Source organism: Ahaetulla prasina, chromosome 7 (genome assembly GCF_028640845.1).
Source record: "Ahaetulla prasina isolate Xishuangbanna chromosome 7, ASM2864084v1, whole genome shotgun sequence".
NCBI classification, from domain to species: domain Eukaryota; kingdom Metazoa; phylum Chordata; class Lepidosauria; order Squamata; family Colubridae; genus Ahaetulla; species Ahaetulla prasina.
The window spans coordinates 3,343,636-3,369,008 of record NC_080545.1 but is presented as its reverse complement, the minus strand read 5'-3'; the positions used below and the strand labels follow the sequence as shown (position 1 = coordinate 3,369,008).

Below are 25,373 nucleotides of genomic sequence, written 5' to 3'. Positions count from 1 at the left end.
ACATTGCAAATATAGAACAGAAAGCACGAAGCCCCCTTCGGAGCCAGGCCAGCGGGCAGGCATCCTATCCAGGCGCACCAATGAGGCATCGGCCGGGCTCCTGTGTCGGAGGGAAGGAAGGAGGCGGTTGGGTGGCCACTCAGCTATTCGGGCAGGAGTCCAAAGAGCTTCCCACGCAGAGCGGCCGGCTGCCAACGGGGGGGGGGGGATCATGTGAACGCAGAGTCCAAAAGGCTGGCGGTCTCTGGCAAAAAAACCCTTAGGGTGGGGTTGCTGGCTCCCTCAACAAGACCTTCCCAAAAGGAAGGTCCCACAAGGCAGAATCTTCATTTTGGGGTTGTTGTTTATTTTAATGGCATCGACTTCCTGAGAAGATCTGGGGCTTTCGAGCCAATCGATCCAAAAAGAACTGGAAGGGACCATTTGCCCCACTCGGGTGACCCTGAGGACACGAGTGGCCCTCAACGACCCTCTAAAAAGGACGCAAATGACCGGCCGTCTGCAAGGAGTATCAATCCTTCCCTTCCCCACCATCCGGTCAGAGCTGAAGAAGCTTCTGGGATGAGAAGCGAAACGTCTTCGAAAGAAAAACCAAGAAAGTCCAGTTGGGACAACTGGAAGGGGCTATGGAGGTCTTTTAATTTAGAGCAGGGGTCTTCAACCTTGGCAACTTTAAGCCTGGTGGACGTCAACTCCCAGAATTCTGGGAGTTGCAGTCCGCCAGGCTTAAAGTTGCCAAGGTTGAAGATCCCTGATTTAAAGATCCGTTGAGGCCACCTGGAGGTCTATCTGTGTCCTCAGGGCCACCTGAGTGGTGCCAATGAGTGTGTGGAACCTTCTTGGAACTGCTAAAAGGAGATGTGTTGTAGGCTGGAGATCGGTGGTCTCATCCCTTCGGTCCGAGAGAGGATTCAACCTAACTCTAACTCAACAGAGGGTGAGGCAGAGGTGGTAATTCAGCCGGTTCGTACTGGTTCGGGAAAACTGCTAGCGGAGATCGCAGGCCGGCTCTGTGACGTCCTATTTAGGCACGTTTTCGAGGCCGGGCACATGAGCACGAGAGAGCAAAACACATGCACAACTGTGGCAAAGAAGGTCTTAAGATGGGGTAAAACTCACTGAACAAATGTCTCGCTTAGCATCGTAAATTTGGGGCTCAATGATCATAAATCGAGGATTACCTGTGTTTTTTTTTCTGCATCTACTTGCCCTTGGTCCCCATTAACGCTTCATTTAGTGTCGTACCGGCCACATTTGTGAGCTACTTGCTCTTCCCTAGAAGGAAATGCCATGGACTGAAACGGGGCTCTCCAGATTTGGCAGTTTTTAGATTTGTGGACTTCAACTCCCAGAATTCCCTAGCCAGCATGGGGAATTCTGAGAGTTTGAAGTTCACCGCTCTTAAAGTTGTCAAGTATGGAGACTCCTAGATTAAAACATAATAACCACTGGTGAAATGTAAAATTTGTTACTACCGGTTCTGTGGGCGTGGCTTGGTGGGGGAGGGTAATGTGACTGGGTGGGTGTGGCCAACTTTTTTTTTTTTTTTACTTTTAAGAGCATTTTTTCTACAACCTCTTCGGCCGAAGATGTTGTAAAAAAATGCTTTTAAAAGGCTCCTCTGACGATCCCAGCTGAGTTGCCTGATCGTCAGAGGCTTTTCTTTTAAAAACATTTTTTTTTTTGCCTTTAAAAGGAAAAAAAAGCCTCTGACGAATCAGGCAACTCAGCTGGGATCGTCAGAGGAGCCTTTTAAAAACATTTGTTCTACAACCTCTTTGGCCGAAGAAGTTGTAGAAAAAATGCTTTTAAAAGATTCTGATGATCCCAGTTGAGCCGTGCGATCATCAGAGGTTTTTTTTTTTTACTTTTAAAAGCATTTTTTCAACCGAAGAAAAAATGCTTTTAAAAGTAAAAAAAAAAAACCTCTGATGATCGCGTGGCTCAGCTGGGCATGTGGGGGGGCAGGGATTTTTGCTATCAGTTCTCCGAACCACCCACTACCATCGCTACCGGATCGGGTGATCCGGTCCGAACTGGGAGCATTTCACCCCTGATAATAACCCCGATTCAGTTCTATCCGCACCCAAAATTGGAACGTTGGCAGACTAACCACCCCAAATTCCGAGAAGTGGGAATGTGCAAGAGGAGGTCTCCATTTCCGTGTCTTCTCTTCCGGGAAATGCTCACACACTTCCTGCAACTAGCACCAAATGCAGGATGCGTTATTTGGAGGCACGTTGGAAGGGTTCTCGACCAAGAGGGTTTGACAGACCATTGTCGTTAGAAATGCGCCATCCTGTAGTTCTTCGGATGTATGTGAACGGATGCGCCCGCACGTCTCTCCTCGGGTTTCGGGAAGAGTCGCTACTTTTGGACAAAGACGTTATTTTGGTGGCTTCTCGTGAGGCCTTCTCCTCGTCCCACCTATACTTTGGATTGGGGCCTCCCTCCCGCCACGGCGTGTGGCTGCACCCGGGTGCCCACGTAGAAGACTTGGTAGCGATCCTTCCACATGACGAAGCAGGCCGCAAATCCCACGACGGCTGCCAGGAGGTTGAGGAGGAACTGGATCAGCAGGAAGAGGTAGAAGGTGTTGGTGATGAAACTGCAGTCACTCTGGTAGGTGAAGGTCCGGCTCAGGGGATCTGCCGTGTCCAGTTTGCAGTGGCAAACCGACTCCGAGATGGGCTCGCAGGTAAACTGGAGTATCTGGGCGTAGCAATACGCAGCGAAAGCCATGGCCAGCACGCAGACATTCAGACTCAGCGCGCTCAGGAGGAAATAGGCAACCTGTGGCAGAAGGAGAGGAACCATCTTAATATAGGGCATGTGTGTTCTACAGTTGGTGAAGATTGCCATTCCCAGCTGCCTCCAAGTATATGCAAAGTTTTGAAGTATTTTGACCCAGCTGGACAGGAGTAAGAGAAGAAAGAGGGGAGAGAGAAGAGGAGAAAAATAAGAGGAGGAGAGGAGTAAGAGAAGAAGGAGAGGAGAGAGAAGAGGAGAAAGGTAAGAGAACAATGAGAGGAGACTGGAGAGGAGAGGAGTAAGAGAAGAAGGAGAGGAGAGAGGAGGGGAGAAAAGTAAGAGAAGGAGGAGGAGAGGAATAAGAGAAGAAGGAGAGGAGAGGAGAGGAGTAAGAGAAGAACGAAAGAGGAGAGGAGGAGAAGAGAGGAGAGGGAGGGAGGAGAGGAAGAGAAGAGAAGAGAAGAGAAGAGAAGAGAAGAGAAGAGAGGAGAGGAGAGGAGAGGAGAGGAGAGGAGAGGAGAGGAGAGGAGAGGAGAGGAGAGGAGAGGAGAGGAGTGGAATGGAATGGAGTGGAGTGGAGTGGAGTGGAGTGGAGTGGAGTGGAGAAAGGAAGAGGAAGAAAGAGAAGGAGAAGGAAAGGGAGAGAGAGATGGAGAAGGAAAGGAGAATTTCTAAGAATTGCACACATTTTAATTATATATTTTAAGCCTCCCAATGTTATCTCGTGATAAGATGGGCGGCCAATACATTCAATAAATAAATAAGCACCGCCCAGTGTTTGCTTTTTAAATTAAGGTGTTCTTATCGATCAAAATTATACACATGGGTACATACATTTACATGCACAGTTGAATGCAGCGTATTTTAAAACAGCAGCTTCTGTTGTGGATTGGGAGGCAGGAGGGTATCCGTAACAAGTATTAATTTTCTGTGATATTCTTGTATTCCTGGACGCCAGACCTGGTCTATTTATCTTCTACCCTCTGCTTGTGTCCAAATCAGGATCTTCAGATTTGGCTCAATCTAGCTTGCCCTGTCCTCTCCTGAACACAAAAATACCCCTTGCTCCCTTCTCCACATTCTCACTAGGTGAGTCAAAGGAGTGTCTATTTGTTGTTGTTGTTGTTGTTGTTGTTGTTGTTGTTGGTCTCAGGGGTCCAATAAAATCAGATTCGGTGCCTGCTTTCAGGTATAGTGGATTATATGAATAGGGAAATTTTTGTTTATTCAAACACTTCCAGCAATTAAACTAAGGTGTTGGATATTCTAATTTCAGTTCCTTTATTTATTACAAACAGAATCTGCTATAAGATACAAGCTGAAGCCCCAGCCAATTATTTAACACTGTTTTTCTCACAGTCATCTAATGGAATGGAGAAAGAGGAGGAGGAGGAGGAGGAGGAGGAGGAGGAGGAGGAGGAGGAGGAGGAGGAGGAGGAGGAGGAGGAGGAGGAGGAGGAGGAGGATTGTGGGACCCTTGCCATTCTCTGAGCTTGGTTGTTTTCTTGAAGATGTCTCCTTATCCAACTAAGTAACATCCTCAGTGCTAGAAGGGAGTAAGTTTGGAGGAGGAGGAGGAAGAGGAGGAGGAGGAGGAGACTTTTGTTAAGAAAACGCCACAATCATAAGTAGTTACTAATAGAAACCAGGTGGTTCTGAAAACATTTAAACAATCAGAAATGTTAGTTTTGAAATTTTGGTTCTGGTTGGTTGATACAGGTACCGTATATGTGGTACCTTGCTCAGTAGTAGTAACTGTGAGAGGGATCTTGGAGTCCTAGTGGACAGCCATTTAGATATGAGCCAGCAAGTGTGCAGCAGCTGCCAAAAAAGCCAACACAGTTCTGGGCTGCATAAACAGAGGGATAGAATCAAGATCACGTGAAGTGTTCATACCACTTTATAAGGCCTTGGTAAGGCCACACTTGGAATACGGCATTCAGTTTTGGTCGCCACGATGTAAAAGAGATGTTGAGACTCTAGAAAGAGTTCAGAGAAGAGCAACAAAGATGATTAGGGGAGGCTAAAACATATGAAGAACGGTTGCAGGAACTGGGTATGCCTAGTTTAATAAAAAGAAGGACTAAGGGAGACATGATAGGAGTCTTCCAATATCTCAGGGGCTGCCACAAAAAAGAGGGAGTCAAGCTATTCTCCAAAGCACCTGAGGGTAGAACAAGAAGCAACAGATGGAAACTAATCAAGGAGAGAAGCAACTTAAAACTAAGGAGAAATTTCCTGACAGTTAGAACAATCAATAAGTGGAACAACTTGCCTGCAGAAGTTGTGAATGCTCCAACACTGGAATTTTTTTTTTTATTTGCATTTATATCCCGCCCTTCTCCAAAGACCCAGGGCGGCTTACACTATGTCAAGCAATAGTCTTCATCCATTTGTATACTATATACAAAGTCAACTTATTGGCCCCCAACAATCTGGGTCCTCATTTTACCTACCTTATAAAGGATGGAAGGCTGAGTCAACCTTGGGCCTGGTGGGACTTGAACCTGCAATATTGCAGGCAGTTGCTGTTAATAACAGGCTGCATTAGCCTGATGAGCCACCAGAGGCCCATTTTTAAGAAAATGTTGGATAGCCATTTGTCTGAAATGGTGTAGGGTTTCCTGCTTAAGCAGGGGGTTAGACTAGAAGACCTCCAAGGTCCCTTCCAACTCTGTTATTATGTTATGTTATGATATATTGAATCTACATTTTTACCTAAATATCTATAGGAAAACAACAACCAAGGAATAATGGGAACAGGAAGGTCCATGGGATCTGCTCAGAAGTTCAAGATGGCAACTGCAACAATGGCTGAAACTGCCTGTGCTTTTAACGTTCATTGTTTTTAAGGGGACTGGAGGATAAAACATATGAAGAACGGTTGCAGGAACTGGGTATGTCTAGTTTAACAAAAAGAAGGACTAGGGGAGACATGATAGCAGTCTTCCAATATCTCAGGGGCTGCCACAAAGAAGAGGGAGTCGGGCTGTTCTCCAAAGCAACTGAGGGTAGAACAAGAAGCGACGGGTGGAAACTCATCAAGAAGGAAGGAAGGAAGCTACCATTTTTATCTATCCATAGCTTAATGAAAAGAAGGACTGGGGGAGACATGATAGCAGTGTTCCAATATCTCAGGGGTTGCCACAAAGAAGAGGGAGTCAAGCTATTCTCCAAAGCACCTGAGGGCAGGACAAGAAGCAATGGGTGGAAACTGATCAAGGAGGAAGGAAGGAAGCTACCATTTTTATCTATCCATAGCTTAATGAAAAGAAGGAGCAGGGGAGACATGATAGCAGTGTTCCAATATCTCAGGGGTTGCCACAGAGAAGAGGGAGTCAAGCTGTTCTCCAAAGCCTGAGGGTAGAACAAGAAGCAATGGGCGGAAACTGATTAAGGAAAGAAGCAACTTAGAACTAAGGAGAAATTTCCTGACAGTTAGAACAATTAATAAGTGGAATGACTTGCCTCCAGAAGTTGTGAATGCTCCAACACTGGAAATTTTTAAGAAAATGTTGGATAACCATCTGACTGAGATGGTGTAGGGTTTCCTGCCTGGGCAGGGGGTTGGACTAGAAGGCCTCCAAGATCCCTTCCAACTCTGATGTTATGTTATGTTAGATACAACACACACAGGCACACACAAAAACATCCGTTCAATCCTACCACTTCAGTGGCCATGATCCCCACTCTTAAATTCTGGAATCTTCTCTTCTAACCTTGTTTTCGCTGACTAATTCTTTCTGGTCCAAATAAAAGAAAATAAAACACAACATACCTTGATGAAGAACTGAATGCAAGTTTTCTCATCCGGCTGGTAAGAAATACAAAGCATCACAAACCCAATGATAGCCACCAGACAAACCTGGAGAGAAGAAAGATGAAGACATGGAAATTTAAAATCGGAGGAGACCAAGAAGAAGACCTGGCTGGACCCAAACCCTCCGTTATCAATTTAGAAGGTCAGATAGTTGTTAACAGAATAACCAAATTGGAAGGGACCATGGAGGTCATATAGTTCAGGGGTCTCCAACCTTGGCAACTTCTGGAGGCAAGTAGTTCCACTGATTAATTGTTCTCACTGTCAGGAAAGTTCTCCTTAGTTCTCCGTTGCTTCTCTCCTTAATACTTAAAGCAGCTGGCTTTTAACGGATAGTTTTAAAAACTCAAGAGAGATTTTTGGTCTCAAATTTGACTTATCTTCAGTACAGGCTTGGCCGCATTTTTGCAGTTTTAAAGGCACCTGCAATTCTAGTTTTTGAAAAGACAATTGGCCGTGGAAAAAGAAGCCAACAATTTAATTTTGAAAGGTATGAAAATGTGAAATTAAATCTGTTTCACTTTTATACTTGACCCTTGGAAAGGTGGGGGTGGGGAAAATTGAAATATACCATTTTGAAGAATGAATGGCTCCTGATGTTAAAACATGTGAAATATAGTTCCTATAATTTATACTATCTCACTTATTTGGCTTTACAGATGCTGGAATAAAATACTACGTCAGTGGAAAGAAAGTTCCCCTCTGAATTTTAAGGAAAAGTTCCGTCGTATGAGTTTGTTATCTATTTTAGAAAAACATACGTATCAGTTGCTGCATTGCTTAATTTCATGATGGGGTTAACAATTGAATTAATTGTATATTATTATTCATATTTATTTACATCGATCATATCGGCCTCAATTAGAACGTTTGTAGTTAAAGTTTAGTTCATTTTAGTTGCTGTCTCTTTTTCCTGGATCTTTTCTTTAGTGTGGGATCGACAGCAGCACATTCGCCCTTCCCTTTCCACTCCTCAGGCATTGTGTCTCAACAACCACTCGGAGGATAAAGTCACTCCTTAGCAACAACCGACAAAATTTCTGGGTGATTGTTCATAGTTTGTCATCACTGGCCAACTTCCCTTGCTTAAGAAGTGGAAAAAAGTTTCACAAAACCTTTTATGGCAGACGAAATGGACTGTGAATTTCACATGGTGGTGAAAGGAGAAAGCTAAGGGCACTGAAAGAAAGGAAGAAAGATACGTGGATGGATGGATGGATGGATGGATGGATGGATGGATGGATGGATGGATGGATGGATGGATGGATGAGAAATAAATAGATGAGAGAGAGATGAGAGAGAAAGAGGATAGACAGACAGATAGACAGAAGATAGATAGATAGATAGATAGATAGATAGATAGATAGATAGATAGATAGATAGATAGATGATAAATAAATAGATGATAGATAGATAGATAGATAGATAGATAGATAGATAGATAGATAGATATATGATAGATTGATAGATGAGAGAGAGATAGATGATAGAGATGATAGATAGATTGATAGATGATAGATAGATATAATTGATAACAGACAGATAGCTATAGATGAGAAGATATATAATAGATAGCTAGAGATAGAAATAGATAGATAGATAGATAGATAGATAGATAGATAGATAGATAGATAGATAGATAGATAGATATAATTGATACAGAGATAGCTATAGATGAGAAGATATATAATAGATAGCTAGAGAGATAGATAGATAGATAGATAGATAGATAGATAGATAGATAGATGATAGATAGATAGATAGATAGATAGATAGATAGATAGATAGATAGATAGATAGATAGATAGATAGATAGATAGATAGATAGATGAGAGATGATAGCTATAGATAGATAGATAGATAGATAGATGATTGATAGATGATAGATAGATATAATTGATACAGACAGATAGCTATAGATGAGAAGATATATAATAGATAGCTAGAGATAGAAATAGATAGATAGATAGATGATAGCTATAGATAGATAGATAGATAGATAGATGATTGATAGATGATAGATAGATATAATTGATACAGACAGATAGCTATAGATGAGAAGATATATAATAGATAGCTAGAGATAGAAATAGATAGATAGATAGATAGATAGATAGATAGATAGATAGATAGATAGATAGATAGATAGATAGATAGATAGATAGATAGATAGCTGGCTGGCTGGAGAATTCTGGGAGTTGAAGTCCACAAGTCTTAAAGCGGCCAAGTTTGAAGATCTCTGCTCTAGCTAACAATAACAAACACAGCCCACCATAGGTTGTGGACCAGAACTGCGATATTTACCGTTAAAAAACAAATAAAATATGGGTGGTACGGGGACCCGCTGGGTTTAAAACCAGACGCAGTCACACGTGTCAGCAAAGAAGTGTATAATCCCCAGATGAACGCAAGTCTGGGGTGTATCAATTATATATATATATATATATATATAGCAAACCTGCTCAAGTTACACTCCACATACGTGCCGCCCCCTCGGTATTTACAACACATCAGTCAGTTCTCAGACCTGAGTAAGCTTGAGACTCGTGCTGGAATCTACTGGGGGAGAGGGATCGTGTTTCCACACAGTCCTTATTGACTGCCTACGTAGGCCACCAGGCCCCCCAAGGTGGTGTTTTTCCAATTGGGGGGGGTCTCCTCTAATTCCCAGGCCTGCTTTGGGCATACAGGTCAGGGGTGGAATTCAAATTTTTTTACTATGGGTTCTATGGGCATGGCTTGATGGGTGTGGTGTGGCTTGGTGGGCATGGAAGGGGAAGGATATTGCAAAATCCCCATTCCCACCCCACTCTTGAGGGAAGGATACTGCAAAATCTCCATTCCCACCCCACTCTGGGACCAGCCAGAGGTGGTATTTGCCGGTTCTGTGAACGACTCAAAATTTTGCTACTGATTCTCTGATATACTCAAATTTTGCGACTGATTCTCTGAACTACTCAAAATTTCTGCTACTGGTTCTCCAGAACCTATCAGAACCTGCTGGATTTCACCCCTGGTACAAGTCCTTTCACAACTTGGCCAACGCCAAAGCGTTGGGCGCCAAAGTGAAGAATTTAGGAGCCAGGAAAACCCAGCGACTCCCCTGTTTTCGATCCCAGCCTTAATTCCAGAATCTCAACTTTAAAATTCATCCTGGAATCCATTTGATGGGCCTGTGGGCTATGGTAGGCAGGCTGGCACAAAAGAGAGACCCCTTCCCTTTCCAACTAAGCCAGCTGCGCAAAGGTCTGTTAAGGTGGAACAAGCAAGAAAATATCTTCTCTTTCCAAAAGAAGAGAGTATTTGTGGCTCAGGGTTGAACTGTGGGGCCCTGGTGCTCTCTGACCTTGGTGGTTTTCTTGCAGATGTCTCATAACCCAACTAAGGAACATCTTCAGTGGTAGAAGAAAGGAGGAGGAGGAGGAGGAAGCGGAGGAGGAGGACTGAGGGCTCCTTGGTGCTTTTTGAGTTTGGTAGTTTTCTTGCAGATGTTTCGTTACCAAACTAGGTAACATTATCAATGATAGAAGGGAGTAGGGTTTGCTTCTAGCACTGATTGTCTAGTTGGATAAGAACTATTCTGCAAGTAAACATCCAAGTCACAGGGGCACCAAGGACCCCACAGTCCCTTCCTCCTCCTCCTCCTCCTCCTCCTCCTCCTCCTCCTCCTCCTCCTCCTCCTCCTCCTCCTCCTCCTCCTCCTCCTCCTCAACCCCTGCCCACAATTCCCACTTTCTTTTAGCACTGATGATGTTCCCTAGTTTGGTAATGAAACATCATCAAGAAAACAACTAAATTCAGAGAGCACCAAGGATCCCACAGTTCTCCTCCTCTCCACACACCCTTCCCAGCACTGATGACATTACCTAGTTGGGTCATGAAATGTCTGCAAGAACACCCCCATGTCCAGAGACCACCAAGGACCCCACAATCCTCCCCCTCCTCCTCCTCTCCACACACCTCTCCCTTCCAACACTGATGATGTTACCCCGTTGGGTCATGAGACGTCTGCAAGAACACACACCCCCCATGCTCAGAGATTCCCCCCCCCCAGGAGGTTGGAGCTCTTGCCTCACAATCAGGAGGTTGTGAGTTCGATCCTAGGTTAGAGGCAGATATAGGTAGGGTTTCCTGCTTGGGCAAGGGGTTGGACTGGATGACCTTCAAGGTTCCCTTCCAACTCTGTTAATCTGAACCCACCCACCTCCTCTCATTTCCGAAGCAGCTTCCATTAGAGCTTCCCCAGCCCACCAGCACTTCTTCCTCGGGCAGCCGAGTAGCGCATGCAGACGTTCAGTTAGCACGGAGGGCAGCGGAGGCTCCATCCCGCCCCACCCGCCTCGCCTCCCCAGACCCAGCCCGGGAATACTTACAAGCGCTCCAGCCCAATATGGAGTCTCCCGCAGCAGCAGCGAAGGGCTGAACTCGGCCATCAGGAAGGCCAGGACGGTGATGGAGACGCCCAGGACCAGCTGCAGCAAAGCCACCAGCAACGGGAACCGGCAACCGCAGCACGTGTGAACGTCTTCATCCTTGCCCGCTTTGGCATCGTCCCCCGGGCGGCTCTTCTTCTTCTCCAAAGGGGCTGCGGGGGTCTCCTTGCCAGAGGCGACCCTGGGCTCTTGGCCAGGGGCTTTGGCCGCTTCTTTCGTCTTGGACCCCATTCCCACGACCCGCAAAGAGACGCGCTTCAACCCCCTCCGAGGCTCCGCGATCGCCCTCCCGGGCAGCCTCCGCTCCGCTGCTCGCCTTTTGAACAAATATGGGAAACCTTCGGAGGGGCCGTCACGGTTTCCCAACGCCACATATAGACGGTGAGCGAAGGGGGGGATGGGTGGGGGGTGGGGTGGGGTGTCGAGGGGGGTAACGGAGGGACGGCCGACAGGCGCGGCTCTCTCCCGGCTGGGCTGGGGCGTTGGTCAGCGGGCTTCTTTGGGGAAGCCGGGCAGGGCTTTTGCCCGTGAGAACGCGCGTTACGGAGGGGCAGGTGTAAGGCTTCCTGCCTGAGCAGGGGGTTGGACTAGAAGACCTCCAAGGTCCCTTCCAACTCTGTTATTCTATTCTATTCTATTCTATTCTATTTTGTGTTCTATTCTATTCCTTTTGCTCCTACTTCTCTCATTCTTCTCCTACTACCTCTTCTTTCTCTCCTCGTCCTCCTCCTTATTCTATTCTATTCTATTCTATTCTATTCTATTCTATTCTATTCTATTCTATTCTGCATTTTGTTCTATTCTAGTCTATTTTCTGTTCTATTCTATTCTGCATTTTGTTCTGTTCTGTTCTATTCTATTCTATTCTATTCTATTCTATTCTATTCTATTCTATTCTATTTTCTGTTCTGTTCTGTTCTGTTCTGCAATTTCTTCTATTCTATTCTATTCTATTCTATTCTATTCTATTCTATTCTATTCTATTCTATTGCTTTTGCTCCTACTTCATCATTCTTCTCCTACTACCTCTTCTTTCCTCCTCCTCTCCTCCTCCTCTCTCCTCTCCTTTCCTCTTCTATTCTATTTTCTGTTCTATTCTATTCTAATCTATTCTGCATTTTGTTCTATTCTATTCTATTCCTTTTGCTCCTACTTCTATCATTCTTCTCCTACTACCTCTTCTTTCCCTCCTCCTCCTCCTTATTCTATTCTATTCTATTCTATTCTATTCTATTCTATTCTATTCTGCATTTTGTTCTATTCTAGTCTATTTTCTGTTCTATTCTATTCTGCATTTTGTTCTGTTCTGTTCTGTTCTATTCTATTCTATTCTATTCTATTCTATTCTATTCTATTCTATTCTATTCTATTCTATTCTATTTTCTGTTCTGTTCTGTTCTATTCTGCAATTTCTTCTATTCTATTCTATTCTATTCTATTCTATTCTATTCTATTCTATTCCTTTTGCTCCTACTTCTCTCATTCTCCTCCTCCTCCTCCTCCTCCTCTCCTCTCCTCTCCTCTCCTCTCCTCTCCTCTCCTATTCTATTCTATTTTCTGTTCTATTCTAATCTATTCTGCATTTTGTTCTATTCTATTCTATTCCTTTTGCTCCTACTTCTATCATTCTTCTCCTACTACCTCTTCTTTCCGTCCTCCTCTCCTTATTCTATTCTATTTGTTTAGCTAACGTAGTTATGCTATATTTCACTTTGTATTTTAAACACATGACCTTCTGTTTTGCTTCGACTTAACTTGCCTCTCTTTCAAAACGGGGATGAGGTTTTATAACATCCATTCGTTATGCTGGAATGTAGGGAAACTTTTTTTAATCCAGTGGCCGTACGAATCGATTAGATCGCTTCTGACGCTCTCTAAAGTGAAAAGGATCAAAGTTACAGAAGGATGGCAGGATCCGATCCCTTGATCACGAAAAATGTTTCTTGGTGTCAACTTTGGTTATCTAACATCAAACAACCTTTGAGGTTTGTAGAGATTCTCTGCCCTCCAGGTCATGGTTGTCCCAAAGGTGTTTTTTTCAAGAGGCAATTGGACTTTCTGGTTTCCCTTTGAAGACGTTTCTCTTCTCATCCAAGAAGCTTCTTCAGCTCTGACAGAATAGTGGGCAACGGAAGGATTGATACTCCTTGCAGACAGCTGGTCATTTTCATGTTTTTAGAGACCCAAATTGCAGACCCTCTAAAAGGATGCAAATGATCAGCTGCCTGCAAGGAATATAAATCCTTCCCTTTCCCCACCATCCAGTCAGAGCTGAAGAAGCTTCTTGGATGAGAAGCTAAACATCTTCAATAAAGCTAGCTGCCAAATTTGAGACACACCAAGATATATAGTTATAATTTTTTTTCCTAAAAAGAAAAAGCAAGATGAATGTATAAGAATCAGACCGTACATTCTACGCTTGGAATTAAAATACAGGTAGTCATCAATTTACAAGAGTTCACTTAGTGACCGCTTGAAGTTAGGACGGCACTGAAAAGCATGACTTATGACCGTTGTTCACACTTTACGACTATTGCAGCAACCCAACGGTATCAAAATTTGGGTGGTTAGCGACTGGCTCATAGTTATGACGGATGCAATGTCCTTTGGGTCACGTGTTCCCTTTGGCGATCTTCTGACCAGCAAAGTGAAGAGGGCTGCAGTGATTCACTTAACAGCAGTGGCAAGAAACGTCGTAAAATGAGACAAGGCTCACTTAACAAGTGTCTCATTTAGCAACGGAAATGTTCGGCTCAATTGCGGTCATAAATCAAGGATTACCTATACATTATATTAATACCTTAATCAGCTTCGGCGTCTATTAATTTATATATTAATACTTGTGACGATGATTTCAACCTCATTGGCTGAATTGCGCAAGTAAGTTTGTTTTTAACAGATTAATGGAGCTGGAAGGGATCTTGTAGGTCATCTAGACCAACCCACCCCCCCTACCCAAGTAGAGGAGACTCTATACCATTTCTGACAGATGGCCATCCCATCTCTTCTTTTTTATATTTTTATTTTTATTTGCATTTATATCCCGCCCTTCTCCGAAGACTCAGGGCGGCTTACACTATGTCAGGCAATAGTCTTCATCCCATTTGTATACTATATACAAAGTCAACTTATTGCCCTCCAACAATTTGGGTCCTCATTTTACCTACCTTATAAAGGATGGAAGGCTGAGTCAACCCTGGATTCTTGAAAGCTTCCAGTGAATAAATGTGAATAAAAAAGCATGCATGAAACTGAATACCAGTTAAATGGCTATTGGTGACAAATTTAAACCAAGGTTACGAAAAGTTTTCTCCTTAATAATGAAAACACCTCATTAAAACATGGCAGTTTTGCTGGGATTCGGGCCTTTTTCTTCAAGCTAACCCATAATGTTTTACAATTACACTACTTTAAAAAAAAAAAAAAGATTGTTAATGAACAGAAGTGCCATTATGTAAGGATGTGTCATAATGCGGTATCCTCAGAACTGTTGCTAAATACGGGATAAATGTGAAACCGTCAGTTGATCGCAGGAATAAATTCGCAGGATCGTGAAGTAAGCATCGGAAATATACAGGTAGATATAAACAGATTAACAGAGTTGGAAGGGACCTTGTAGGTCATCTAGTCCAACCCCCACCCACCCAAGCGGAGATCCTACACCATTTCTGACAAAGGGCAGTCCAATTTCTTCTCGAAGGCCTCCAGCGATGGGAGAGAAATATAATTATTTTACGTAGCCAGTTATTTTATTTAGTCTATTCCCCTTGTCGAAGAGGCGACTCGTATCACAGTACGAGAGAGTTCCTCGGTTTACAGCAGTTCATTTAGAGGCTGTTCAAGGTTACAACGGCACTGAAAAAAAGGGACTTATGACTGTTTTTCACACTTATGACCTTTACAGCGGCCCCGCAGTCGCGCGATCAAAATCCAGAGGCTTGGCATCCGACTCACATTTATGACGGCTGCAGTGTCCTGTGGTCTCGTGATCCTCAGCAGAATCAATGGGGAGGCCAGATTCGCTTAACAACGGGTGGCTCACTTAACGACTGTGGCCGGAAAGGTCGTGAAATAAGAAAAAAAAGAGAAAAGCTCGCTTAGCTAATGTCTCGCTTAGAGATGGAAGTTTTGGATTCAGTAGCGGTCGTAAGCACGCCCCTCCTCTCTGCAAGCGCAGGGCCTTCTGCGCATGCTCAGAGGAGGCGCATTACATCCGGGCGGGTAGGCGGAGCCTCCAAAAGTCACCATTATACCGGTTTGCCCGAACCGGACAGAACCGGCTGAGACCCACTACTGGAGACGTGGCTTGAATGTTCAGAAACCGTGGGTGTCAATTCAATTGTTATATCCCAGCTGCCATCTTGACTTTTTTGACCAGCCCTGGCCCAGGGGCTCAGGTTCAACTTCCCCGAACCTCTGCGTTGATCCGATGACTTGCGGGAATCCCTGCCCCTCAACCCAAAATGCAGAGTTAGGAGTGAAGCGATGCCTAGGTCAACATGAGCAAACCCCCCACAATGACGGAGTTGGCTTATGGGGTGGGACAACTAGACCCGTTCCAGTCCGGTTTCCGGCCCGGTTACAGCACGGAGACGGCTTTGGTCGCGTTGGTGGATGATCTCTGGAGGGCCAGGGATAGAGGTTGCTCCTCTGCCCTGGTCCTATTAGACCTCTCAGCGGCTTTCGATACCATCGACCATGGTATCCTGCTGCGCCGGTTGGAGGGATTGGGAGTGGGAGGCACCGTTTATCGGTGGTTCTCCTCCTATCTCTCCGACCGGTTGCAGACGGTGTTGACAGGGGGGCAGAGGTCGGCTCCGAGGCGCCTCACTTGTGGGGTGCCGCAGGGGTCGATCCTCTCGCCCCTTCTGTTTAATATCTACATGAAGCCGCTGGGTGAGATCATCAGTGGTTTCGGTGTGAAGTACCAGCTGTATGCGGATGACACCCAGCTGTACTTTTCTACACCGGACCACCCCAACGAAGCTATCGAAGTGCTGTCCCGGTGTCTGGAGGCCGTACGGGTCTGGATGGGGAGAAACAGGCTCAAGCTCAATCCCGCCAAGACAGAGTGGCTGTGGATGCCGGCATCCCGGTACAGTCAGCTTAATCCGCGGCTGACCATCGGTGGCGAGTCATTGGCCCCGATGGAGAGGGTCCGCAACTTAGGCGTCCTCCTGGACGAACGGCTGTCTCTAGAAGACCATTTGATGGCCGTCTCCAGGAGAGCGTTCTACCAGGTGCGCCTGGTACGCCAGTTGCGCCCCTTTCTGGACCGGGATGCCCTATGCACGGTCACTCACGCACTCGTGACGTCTCGTCTGGATTACTGCAATGCTCTCTACATGGGGCTCCCCTTGAAGGGCATCCGGAGGCTGCAGTTAGTCCAGAATGCAGCTGCGCGGGTGATAGATGGAGCCCCCCGTGGCTCCCATATGACACCTATCCTGCGCAGACTGCACTGGCTACCTGTGGCCTTCCGGGTGCGCTTCAAGGTTCTGGTGACCACCTTTAAAGCGCTCCATGGCATTGGGCCGGGTTATTTACGGGACCGCCTACTGCTACCGAATACCTCTCACCGACCCGTGCGCTCTCACAGAGAGGGACTCCTCAGGGTGCCGTCAGCGAGGCAATGTCGTTTGGCGACGCCCAGGGGAAGGGCCTTCTCTGTGGGGGCTCCCACCCTTTGGAACGAACTACCCCCCGGACTCTGTCAGCTTCCGGACCTTCGGACCTTCCGCCGCGGGCTTAAAACATACTTATTTAATTGTGCAGGACTGAGCTAGATTTTAAATTTCTGGGTTTTAATTGGGTTTTATTTGTATATTTTAATTAACGGGCTTTAAAATAAGTTTTTTAATTGTTTTTATTCTGTATTTATATGTTTTTAAGCGCCTGTGAACCGCCCTGAGTCCTTCGGGAGATAGGGCGGTATATAAATATGATTAAATAAATAAAATAAATAAATAACGAAGCACAGGTGGGGGAGAGGGGCTAGCGAGTGCAAGATGCAAACAGGTTGGCAACCTGGAGTGGGGAGGACAAGGACAATCTCCAAGGAGCGCTGAATCATTTATTTATTTATTTTGTCACAACAATATATGTAGGTATCATACAAAAAGATTATATAGCATATAAACACATATATGAGTAAATATTAGGAGGTATAAGCACATATATATATAGGAAGAAGAAAAGAAAAACAATAGGACAGGAACGGTAGGCACGTTTGTGCGCTTATGCACGCCCCTTATGGTCCTCTTAGGAATGGGGTGAGGTCAATAGTGGAAAGTTTTTGGTTGAAGCTTTTAGGATTATGAGAAGAGACCACAGAGTCAGGTAAAGTATTCCAAGCACTGATGATTCTGTTACAGAAGTCATATTTTCTGCAATCTAGATTAAAGCGGTTGACATTAAGTTTAATTCTATTAGTTGCTCTAGTATTATTGCAATTAAAGCTGAAGTAGAATAGAGCTGGAAGGGACCGTGGAGGTCTTCTAGTCCAGCCCCCTGCTCAAGGAGGAGTTGCTATACCATTTCAGACATTTCAGTCATCCCTTGACACCTCTGGAAACGTAAAAAAGCCCAGTACCCTTAAATCAGGGATCCCCAATTCCCAGACGGCAGTGCCGGGCTGCAACCGGTTCCGAACTGGGCCGCGGAAGTGGTAGGCGAGTGGGAGCACGAGAAAACATCCTCTCTCCCTCCCCCGCCCCCACCAACCTCATCTAAGCCCTTGAGCTGGAAGGGTTGGAGATCGCGCGGCCTTAAATGACAGACCTCACCTGTCTCTGAGCATGTGCAGAGCGCCTGGCCTTTCTACGCAGAGAAACCCCGGCCCCTGGAGATAGAAGCCACCCAGAGGAAGGCCCCGCCACTCCCTTTCTCCAAAGTTCTAGCTCTGCCCTTTCCCAGCAGCCTACTCCCTGGCCTATCCTCCACTTCCCCTCCCCTGCTTGGTTTGGTGGAAGAGGGGAGGGGTGGGAGGCCCTTGGTTGTCCTCGCCTGCCTCTCTGGGCCACGATTCTGTAAGGGTCTCCTGCTCCAGCAGGGGGTTGGACTAGATGACCTCCAAGGCCTTTCGACTAGATGACCTCCAAGGCCTTTCTAGGTGGACTAGATGACCTCCAAGGCCTTTCGAGAACCCCCGAAAATAGAAACCGTCAGAAGACATCCCCCCACCTCCCTCTCTCCAAAATCCATCTGTTCTAGCTCTGCCCTTTCCCAGCAGCCTACTCCCTGGCCCATCCTCCACTTCTCCTCCCCTGCTTGGTTTGGTGGAAGAGGGGAGGAGAGGGAGGCCCTTGGTTGTCCTCTCCTGCCTCTCTGAGCCACGATTCTGTAAGGGTCTCCTGCTCCAGCAGGGGGTTGGGCTAGATGACCTCCAAGGTCCCTTCCGGCTTCTTTGTCATTCTGTGATTCTATGGGCAGAGCTCCTGGCCTTTCTACACAGAGATAGAAACCATCAGAAGACACACACACCCCTCTCCAAAATCCTTCAGTTCTAGCTCTGCCCTTTCCCAGCAGCCTACTCCCTGGCCCATTCTCCACTTCCCCTCCCCTGCTGGGTTTGGTGGACGGGGGAGGGGGGGGGAAGGGAGGCCCTTGGCTGTCCTGGCCGGCTTCCCAGGTCTGTCACCAAGCAGAAAGTCCTTGCAGCCGGCAAGTCGCTTCCCCGCGCGCAGCAGCCCTTAATCTCCCGGCGGTGGCACGGGACAGCTCACGTTGCCTGGCCTTGTGCTCGTACCAGCTTGAGACGGATTAAGGAGGAGGGGCTTTCCCGCCCGCCCTCCCGCCGGCCTTTTCTTTCTTTCTTTCTTTCTTTCTTTCTTTCTTTCTTTCTTTCTTTCTTTCTTTCTTTCTTTCTTCCTTCCTTCCTTCCTTCCTTTCCCTTTTTTTTTAAAGGATGCCAAAATGCCACTCTCCCGGAGTGGGAGGGGGGCGCAAGGCGCATGGGGGGGGGCGCCTGGCTGGGCAAAGCCCCTTCACACAGTCCCCACCCCTCCGCCGCACGACCTGGAGGCAACAGCAGGGAAGGGAGCGAGCCCCCCCCCCCGCCCAACCTGAGTCGGGCAAAGCCGGCGAGCTAAGGTTGGCACTGCAGGGCCCCCCCCCCCCGCCACACACCTCCGTGCCACCTTTCCGATTCATTTTTCAAGGGCCGCCTGAAGCTGCAGACCAGTTTGATGGGGGAGGAGTGGGGGATGTCCCCGCCAGGGAAGCCAGTCTGGGACAAGGGGGGGGAGGAGGAGGGGGCCTGTCTGGAATGAGAGGGAAGGGGGCTAATAAGCCCTTTTGCAATAAATCTCCCTAGATAATTTTGCAACAAACCCCCCCTAAGACGCAACCGTTCGCGGACAGGTGCCCCAGCGATGCCCCTAACAGCCAGCCAGCCAAACGGCCGCGTTGGCTCTCTTTGGATCTGGGGGTCTGGCGGACAGAGGGGAGCCCCGCATTGCGGGCTTAACCGCAGAGGGGGATTCCCGCTCCCTCCGCGGAGATTTCCTTCCCATCGAAGCGTCCCCTCTTCGTGGGATTTTGGCCGGACCTTGAGCCCTTCCCCTCCGTTCCCGGGAAGCCAGCCAGAAGCCCACCCACCCAATTTCCATCCGCCCGCGATCTCTCTTCCCGGCTTTGATCCAGTCATTCACCCCCTGCGTGGGCACGCGGAAGACCCGCGCCACCGGGCGCAGCTCCCCCCAAAAAAAGTCCACTACGTTTATCAGCTGTCCTTGACTAGGTGGAAGGGGCAATGTTTGCCCGGGACCACCCGGGACCCCTTCCTTCCCTTCCTCCGCCCCCCGCGCCTTCTCGTGGGGGGGGGAGTTGAAGGTGACAGCTTGGCTAACTTGTCCCCGTTCTCTTCCCTCCCCCCCACTTCTCCTCCATCCGTTCCGGTTGCCTGGCCAGCTGTCCCCGCCTCCCGGCGTCCCTGACCCCCCCCCTTTCTCCCCCCCCCAGCCCCGAGTTTGCACGGTACGTTCCGCACGTGAGCCGCGGCTGCTGGGCTGGCTGGCAACGCGTGTGCCCTGCGGGCGAGCGCCTGAGCAGACGGGGGACCCGGGGGCTGTCGCGGTGGCAAGGAAGGGGGGGTGCAGACAGATAGAGAAAAAGAGAGGGGGGGGGAGAAGGAAAGAAAGAGAGAGAGAGAAGGGAGAAGAAAAGAGAGAGAGAGATAGAAGGAAAGAAAGAAATAGAGGGGGAGAGAGAGAGAAGGAAAGAGAGGGAGAGAAGGAGAGAGAAAGAGAGAGAGAAAAGGAGAAGGAAAGAGAGAGAGAGAAAGGGAACGAAAGAAAAAGAGGGGGGAGGGAGAAGGAAAGAGAGAGAGGGAGGAAGAGAGAGAAGAAAAGAAAGAGACAGAGAGAGAGAAGCGGGAGGGGAAAGGCGACCTTCCAGCCGTTTCCAGCCCCTGCCCACCCGCCACAAACGCTCGGAGAAGGGGGAAGGAAAACAAAAAACAAAAAGAACGGCCAGTCGTATCTACGGGCCACCGAGTTGCCTGGCCAGCGTCCCCAGCTTCTTCAGCTGGCCGGCAGGAGACCACCTGGGCCGGCATGGATGAAGAGACCCCTCCGCTGCAAGGGAGGCCGGATTTAGAGCAGTTTCGGGACATCAGAGGGTAGGGCTTCTGTGGTGGGGGGAGGAGGAGGAGGAGGAGGATTGGGAGGGGGAAAGTCCTTGGTACTCTCTCAACTTGGTTGATTTTTTGCAGACGTTTCATGACTCACACTAGGTAACACCATCAGTGCTTCGAGGGAGTGGGGTTTGCAGGGGGGAGGAGGAGGAAGAGAGAGAGAGGAGAGAGAGAAGAAAAGAAAGAGACAGAGAGAGAGAAGGGAGGAAAGGCGACCTTCCAGCTGTTTCCAGCCCCTGCCCACCCGCCACAAACGCTCGGAGAAGGGGAAGGAAAACAAAAACAAAAAGAACGGCCAGTCGTATCTACGGGCCACCGAGTTGCCTGGCCAGCGTCCCCAGCTTCAGCTGGCCGGCAGGAGACCACCTGGGCCGGCATGGATGAAGAGACCCCTCCGCTGCAAGGGAGGCCGGATTTAGAGCAGTTTCGGGACATCAGAGGGTAGGGCTTCTGTGGTGGGGGGAGGAGGAGGAGGAGGAGGATTGGGAGGGGGAAAGTCCTTGGTACTCTCTCAACTTGGTTGATTTTTTGCAGACGTTTCATGACTCACACTAGGTAACACCATCAGTGCTTCGAGGGAGTGGGGTTTGCAGGGGGGAGGAGGAGGAGGACTGTGGGGTCCTTGGTGCTCTCTGAGCCTGGTGGTTTTCTTGCAGACGTTTCATGACCCAACTAGGTAACATCATCAGTGCTAGAAGGGAGATGGAATTGCAGAGAGGAGGAGGAGGAGGAGGAGTGTGGGGTCCTTGGTACTCTCTGAACTTGGTTGTTTTCTTGGGGACGTTTCATGATCCAGCTAGGTAACACCATCAGTACTAGGAGGGAGGGAGTGGGATTTGGAGGGAGGTGGAGGAAAAGGAGGAAGAGGAGGAGGAGGAGGATGGGGGGGGACTTATCGTAGTTATTTTCTTGTAGACATTTCATGACTCAAACTAGGTAACATCATCAGGGTTGGAAGGGAGTGGGGTTCGCAGGGAGGAGGAAGGTAATATGATAAATGATTTTATAGGGACCCCCAGCATTGCAAAGCTCGCTCCCTCCCTCTCTCCCTCTCTCTCTTCCCCCCTCCCTCCCCCTCCCTCTAAATTGATCTGTCTGTAGCTGTGTCAGCTTGTGCGGGCGCGCACGTGCCCCTCGCGTGCCTTCCTGCTCCTCCCGCGCGCCAGGGATCGTCTCTGCGCCTCTTGGGCTCCGGGCATCCTCGGGAAGCGCACGTGTCCCTCTGCCGCCTGACTGGGCGATCCCGCCGGGTGGGAGTGGGTGGGTGGACGGAATGCCCGAGCTTCCCCCCCTCTCCCCCCGAGACTTCTTCTTCACCTCTTCCCCCCCCCCTCTCCTTTTCCCTTCCTTCTGCAGCCTGGATTATTCTCCTTCGCCCGTGATGTGCCGCTCCAGGAGAAGCATGAAGCGGGATGAGAGCAAGGTAAAAAGACTCCGGTTTTCCAAGCTCTTTTCCCACCCACTTCCAGTAACTTCTTTTTGAATAATAATAATAATAATAATAATAATAATAATAATAATAATAATAATAATAATAATAATAATAATAATAATAATAATAATAATAATAATAATAAATCTGTGATACGAAATCCAGCATAGTTAGCTCATTTGCTGTGTATACTGTCATTTTATGTAATAATAATAATAATAATAATAATAATAATAATAATAATAATAATAATAATAATAATAATAATAATAATAATAATAATAGATCTGTGATACGAAATTCAGCATAGGTAGCTTATTTGCTGTGTATACTGTCATTTTATATAATAATAATAATAATAATAATAATAATAATAATAATAATAATAATAATAATAATAATAATAATAATAATAATAATACAAAAACAGAGTGATTCGTTCCTATTTGGGACTTTATTTCCCGAATTATGAACATTGGAATCTGCAAAACTTAATTCCCCCCCCCCAGCCCCGGAAATAAAAAATCATTTTCAAATCAAATAATCTTTCTCTTTTGCCTTCGGATTAGGAAACCTACAAACTGCCCCACCGGCTGATCGAGAAGAAAAGACGAGACCGGATCAACGAATGCATCGCTCAGTTGAAGGATTTGCTCCCCGAACATCTCAAACTCACAGTAAGGTTTCTTCCTCTCGCTCGGTCCTTATCTGAGTCCCAATGACAGGCAGGCAGTTCTCGGCTTACGACCTGCCGTGGAACCCCAAATGTATGTTGTTAATAGCAATAGCATTTACGACTTATATACCGCTTTTACAGCCTTCTCTAAGCAGTTTACAGAGTCAGCCTCTTGTCCTCCGTGATCTAAGTCCTCCTCGTTTTACCGACCTCGGAAGGATGGAAGGCTGAGTCAACCTTGAACCAGGTCAGGATCGAATTGCTGGCAGTGGGCAGAGTTTGCCTGCCATACTGCATTCTAATCACTGCACCAGCAGGAAGGAGAATGAGAAAGGGAATAAGAGAGGAAGGAAGAAAAGAGGGAGGGAGGGAGGGAGGGAAGGAAGAAAGGGAAGGAAGGAAGGAAGGAAGGAAGGGAAGGAAGGAAGGAAGGAAGGGAGAGAGGGCATGAGGGAGGGAGGAATAGCAGTAGCACTGCTTCACAGTGCCTTACAGCCGTCTCTAAGCGGTTTACAGACTCAGCTTCTTGCCCCCAACAATCTGGGTCCTCATTTTACCGAAGGATGGAAGGTTGAGTCAACCTTCAGCCGGTCAGAATCGAACTTCTGGCAGTGGGCAGAGTTAGCCTGCAATACTGCTTCTTAACCACTGCGCCACCACGGCTCTTAAGTGAGACGTTTGTTAAGTGGCCCCATTTTACGGCTTTTCTTGCCAGTGTGGTTAAGTGAATCACCGCAGTGAATAAGTTAGTCACCCGGTTTGTTAAGCGAATCGGTCTTCTCCCCATTGACTCTGCTGGTCAGAAGGTCGTAAAAGGAGATCGCGTGAGCCCCTTTTGCGACCGTGATAAATATGAGTCAGTATTTTAATCCCATGACCACGGAAGGCTACTGCAGCGGTCAAAAGGGTGAAAAACAGTCATCAGCCATATTTCTCAGGGCTGTTGTAACTTTGAACGGTCACTAAACGAACTGTTGAATAGAATAGAATAGAATAGAATAGAATAGAATTCTTTATTGGCCAAGTGTGATTGGACACACAAGGAATTTGCATCTGCTCTCAGTGTACATAAAAGAAAAGATTAGAATAGAATAGAATAGAATAGAATAGAATAGAATAGAATTTTTGTTGGCCAAGTGTGATTGGACACACAAGGAATTGCTCTTTGGTGCATATGCTCTCAGTGTACATAAAAGAAAAGATTAGATTAGATTAGATTAGAATAGAATAGAATAGAATAGAATAGAATAGAATAGAATAGAATAGAATAGAATAGAATTCTTTATTGGCCAAGTGTGATTGGACACACAAGGAATTTGCATCTGCTCTCAGTGTACATAAAAGAAAAGATTAGAATAGAATAGAATAGAATAGAATAGAATAGAATAGAATAGAATAGAATAGAATAGAATAGAATTTTTATTGGCCAAGTGTGATTGGACACACAAGGAATTGCTCTTTGGTGCATATGCTCTCAGTGTACATAAAAGAAAAGATACCTTCATCAAGGTACAACATTTACAACACAATTGATGGTCAATATATCAATATAAATCATAAGGATTGCCAGCAACAAGTTATAGTCATACAGTCATAAGTGGAAAGAGATTGGTGATGGGAACGATGAGAAGATTAATAGTAGTGCAGATTTAGTAAATAGTTTGACAGTGTTGATGGAATTATTTGTTTAGCAGAGTGATGGCCTTCGGGGAAAAACTGTTCTTGTGTCTAGTTGTTCTGGTGTGCAGTGCTCTATAGCGTCGTTTTGAGGGTAGGAGTTGAAACAGTTTATGTCCTGGATGCGAGGGATCTGTAAATATTTTCACGGCCCTCTTCTTGATTCGTGCAGTATACGGGTCCTCAATGGAAGGCAGGCTGGTAGCAATGATATTTTCTGCTGTAAGTCGAGAACGATTTGTAACGTTGATAAATAAGTAAAATAAAACAATAAAATAATATTATTATTAAACTTACTTTGGAGCAGACCGTGCTGCTACTACTGGTACAGCAATCCTGTTTCCTCTGTAAAAAAAATTTAAAACTTACATATATTATAATCCAGGGAAGGCAAACATTTTTGGCACCAAGTGCCTGAACCAAAACACGCGTGTGTGTGAATGTACATGCGCCAGACCACCGGAAACCCAAAGACCAGCTGGCCATGCTTGTTTTATGCCTGTTTTTGGCTGTTTTTGGGGCCGTTTTCTGGCCATTTGGGGGGCCGTTTTCTGGCTGTTTTCCGTCGCTCCGGCACCCACAAAGACCAGTTGGAAACCAGATGAACAGCTGGCAACGGCACTCGTGCCCGCAAGACATGGCTTTGCATGCTACCTCTGGCACGTGTACCATAGGTTTGCCATCATGGTTATAGTCTATAATTGAAGTGACATCCCATGTGCCTTTCTTTGCTTATTGGGGAAAAACAACAACAACCAAATTACTGGAGAATTTGCGTCCGTGTGTAGTAGTGTCGTTTGCTATTTTTCTTGGCAAGACTTCAAAAGTGGTTTGCCATTCCCTGCTTCTTAAGGGCTGGGAGAGAGCAACCGGCCCAAGGTCACCCAGTTGCCTTTGTGGCTTAAAGCAGGACTAGAACTCTCCGCCTCCCAGTTTCTAGCTTGGTGCCT

General features: G+C 46.8%; 2 protein-coding genes across 2 annotated transcripts in view; one reads left to right on the top strand and one right to left on the bottom strand.

Moving 5' to 3' along the window:
• Positions 1-821: 821 nt before the first annotated feature.
• On the bottom strand, positions 822-11,375 carry SSPN (sarcospan). Its single transcript, XM_058189633.1, has 3 exons — positions 10,945-11,375; positions 6,530-6,616; positions 822-2,793 (listed from the first exon to the last, which is right to left on the bottom strand). Exons 1-3 carry the CDS (start codon positions 11,233-11,235, stop codon positions 2,428-2,430), a joined length of 744 nt encoding a protein of 247 aa, XP_058045616.1. The 5' UTR covers positions 11,236-11,375; the 3' UTR covers positions 822-2,427.
• Positions 11,376-20,942: 9,567 nt separating this feature from the next.
• The window catches only part of BHLHE41 (basic helix-loop-helix family member e41), a 13,183-nt gene continuing 8,752 nt past the window's right edge, over positions 20,943-25,373 (top strand). The window contains exons 1-3 of the mRNA XM_058189627.1: positions 20,943-21,079; positions 21,995-22,061; positions 22,640-22,747. Coding sequence (XP_058045610.1) covers positions 21,015-21,079; positions 21,995-22,061; positions 22,640-22,747 — 240 coding nt within the window. The 5' untranslated portion in view covers positions 20,943-21,014. The remainder of the gene's footprint in view (positions 21,080-21,994; positions 22,062-22,639; positions 22,748-25,373) is intronic.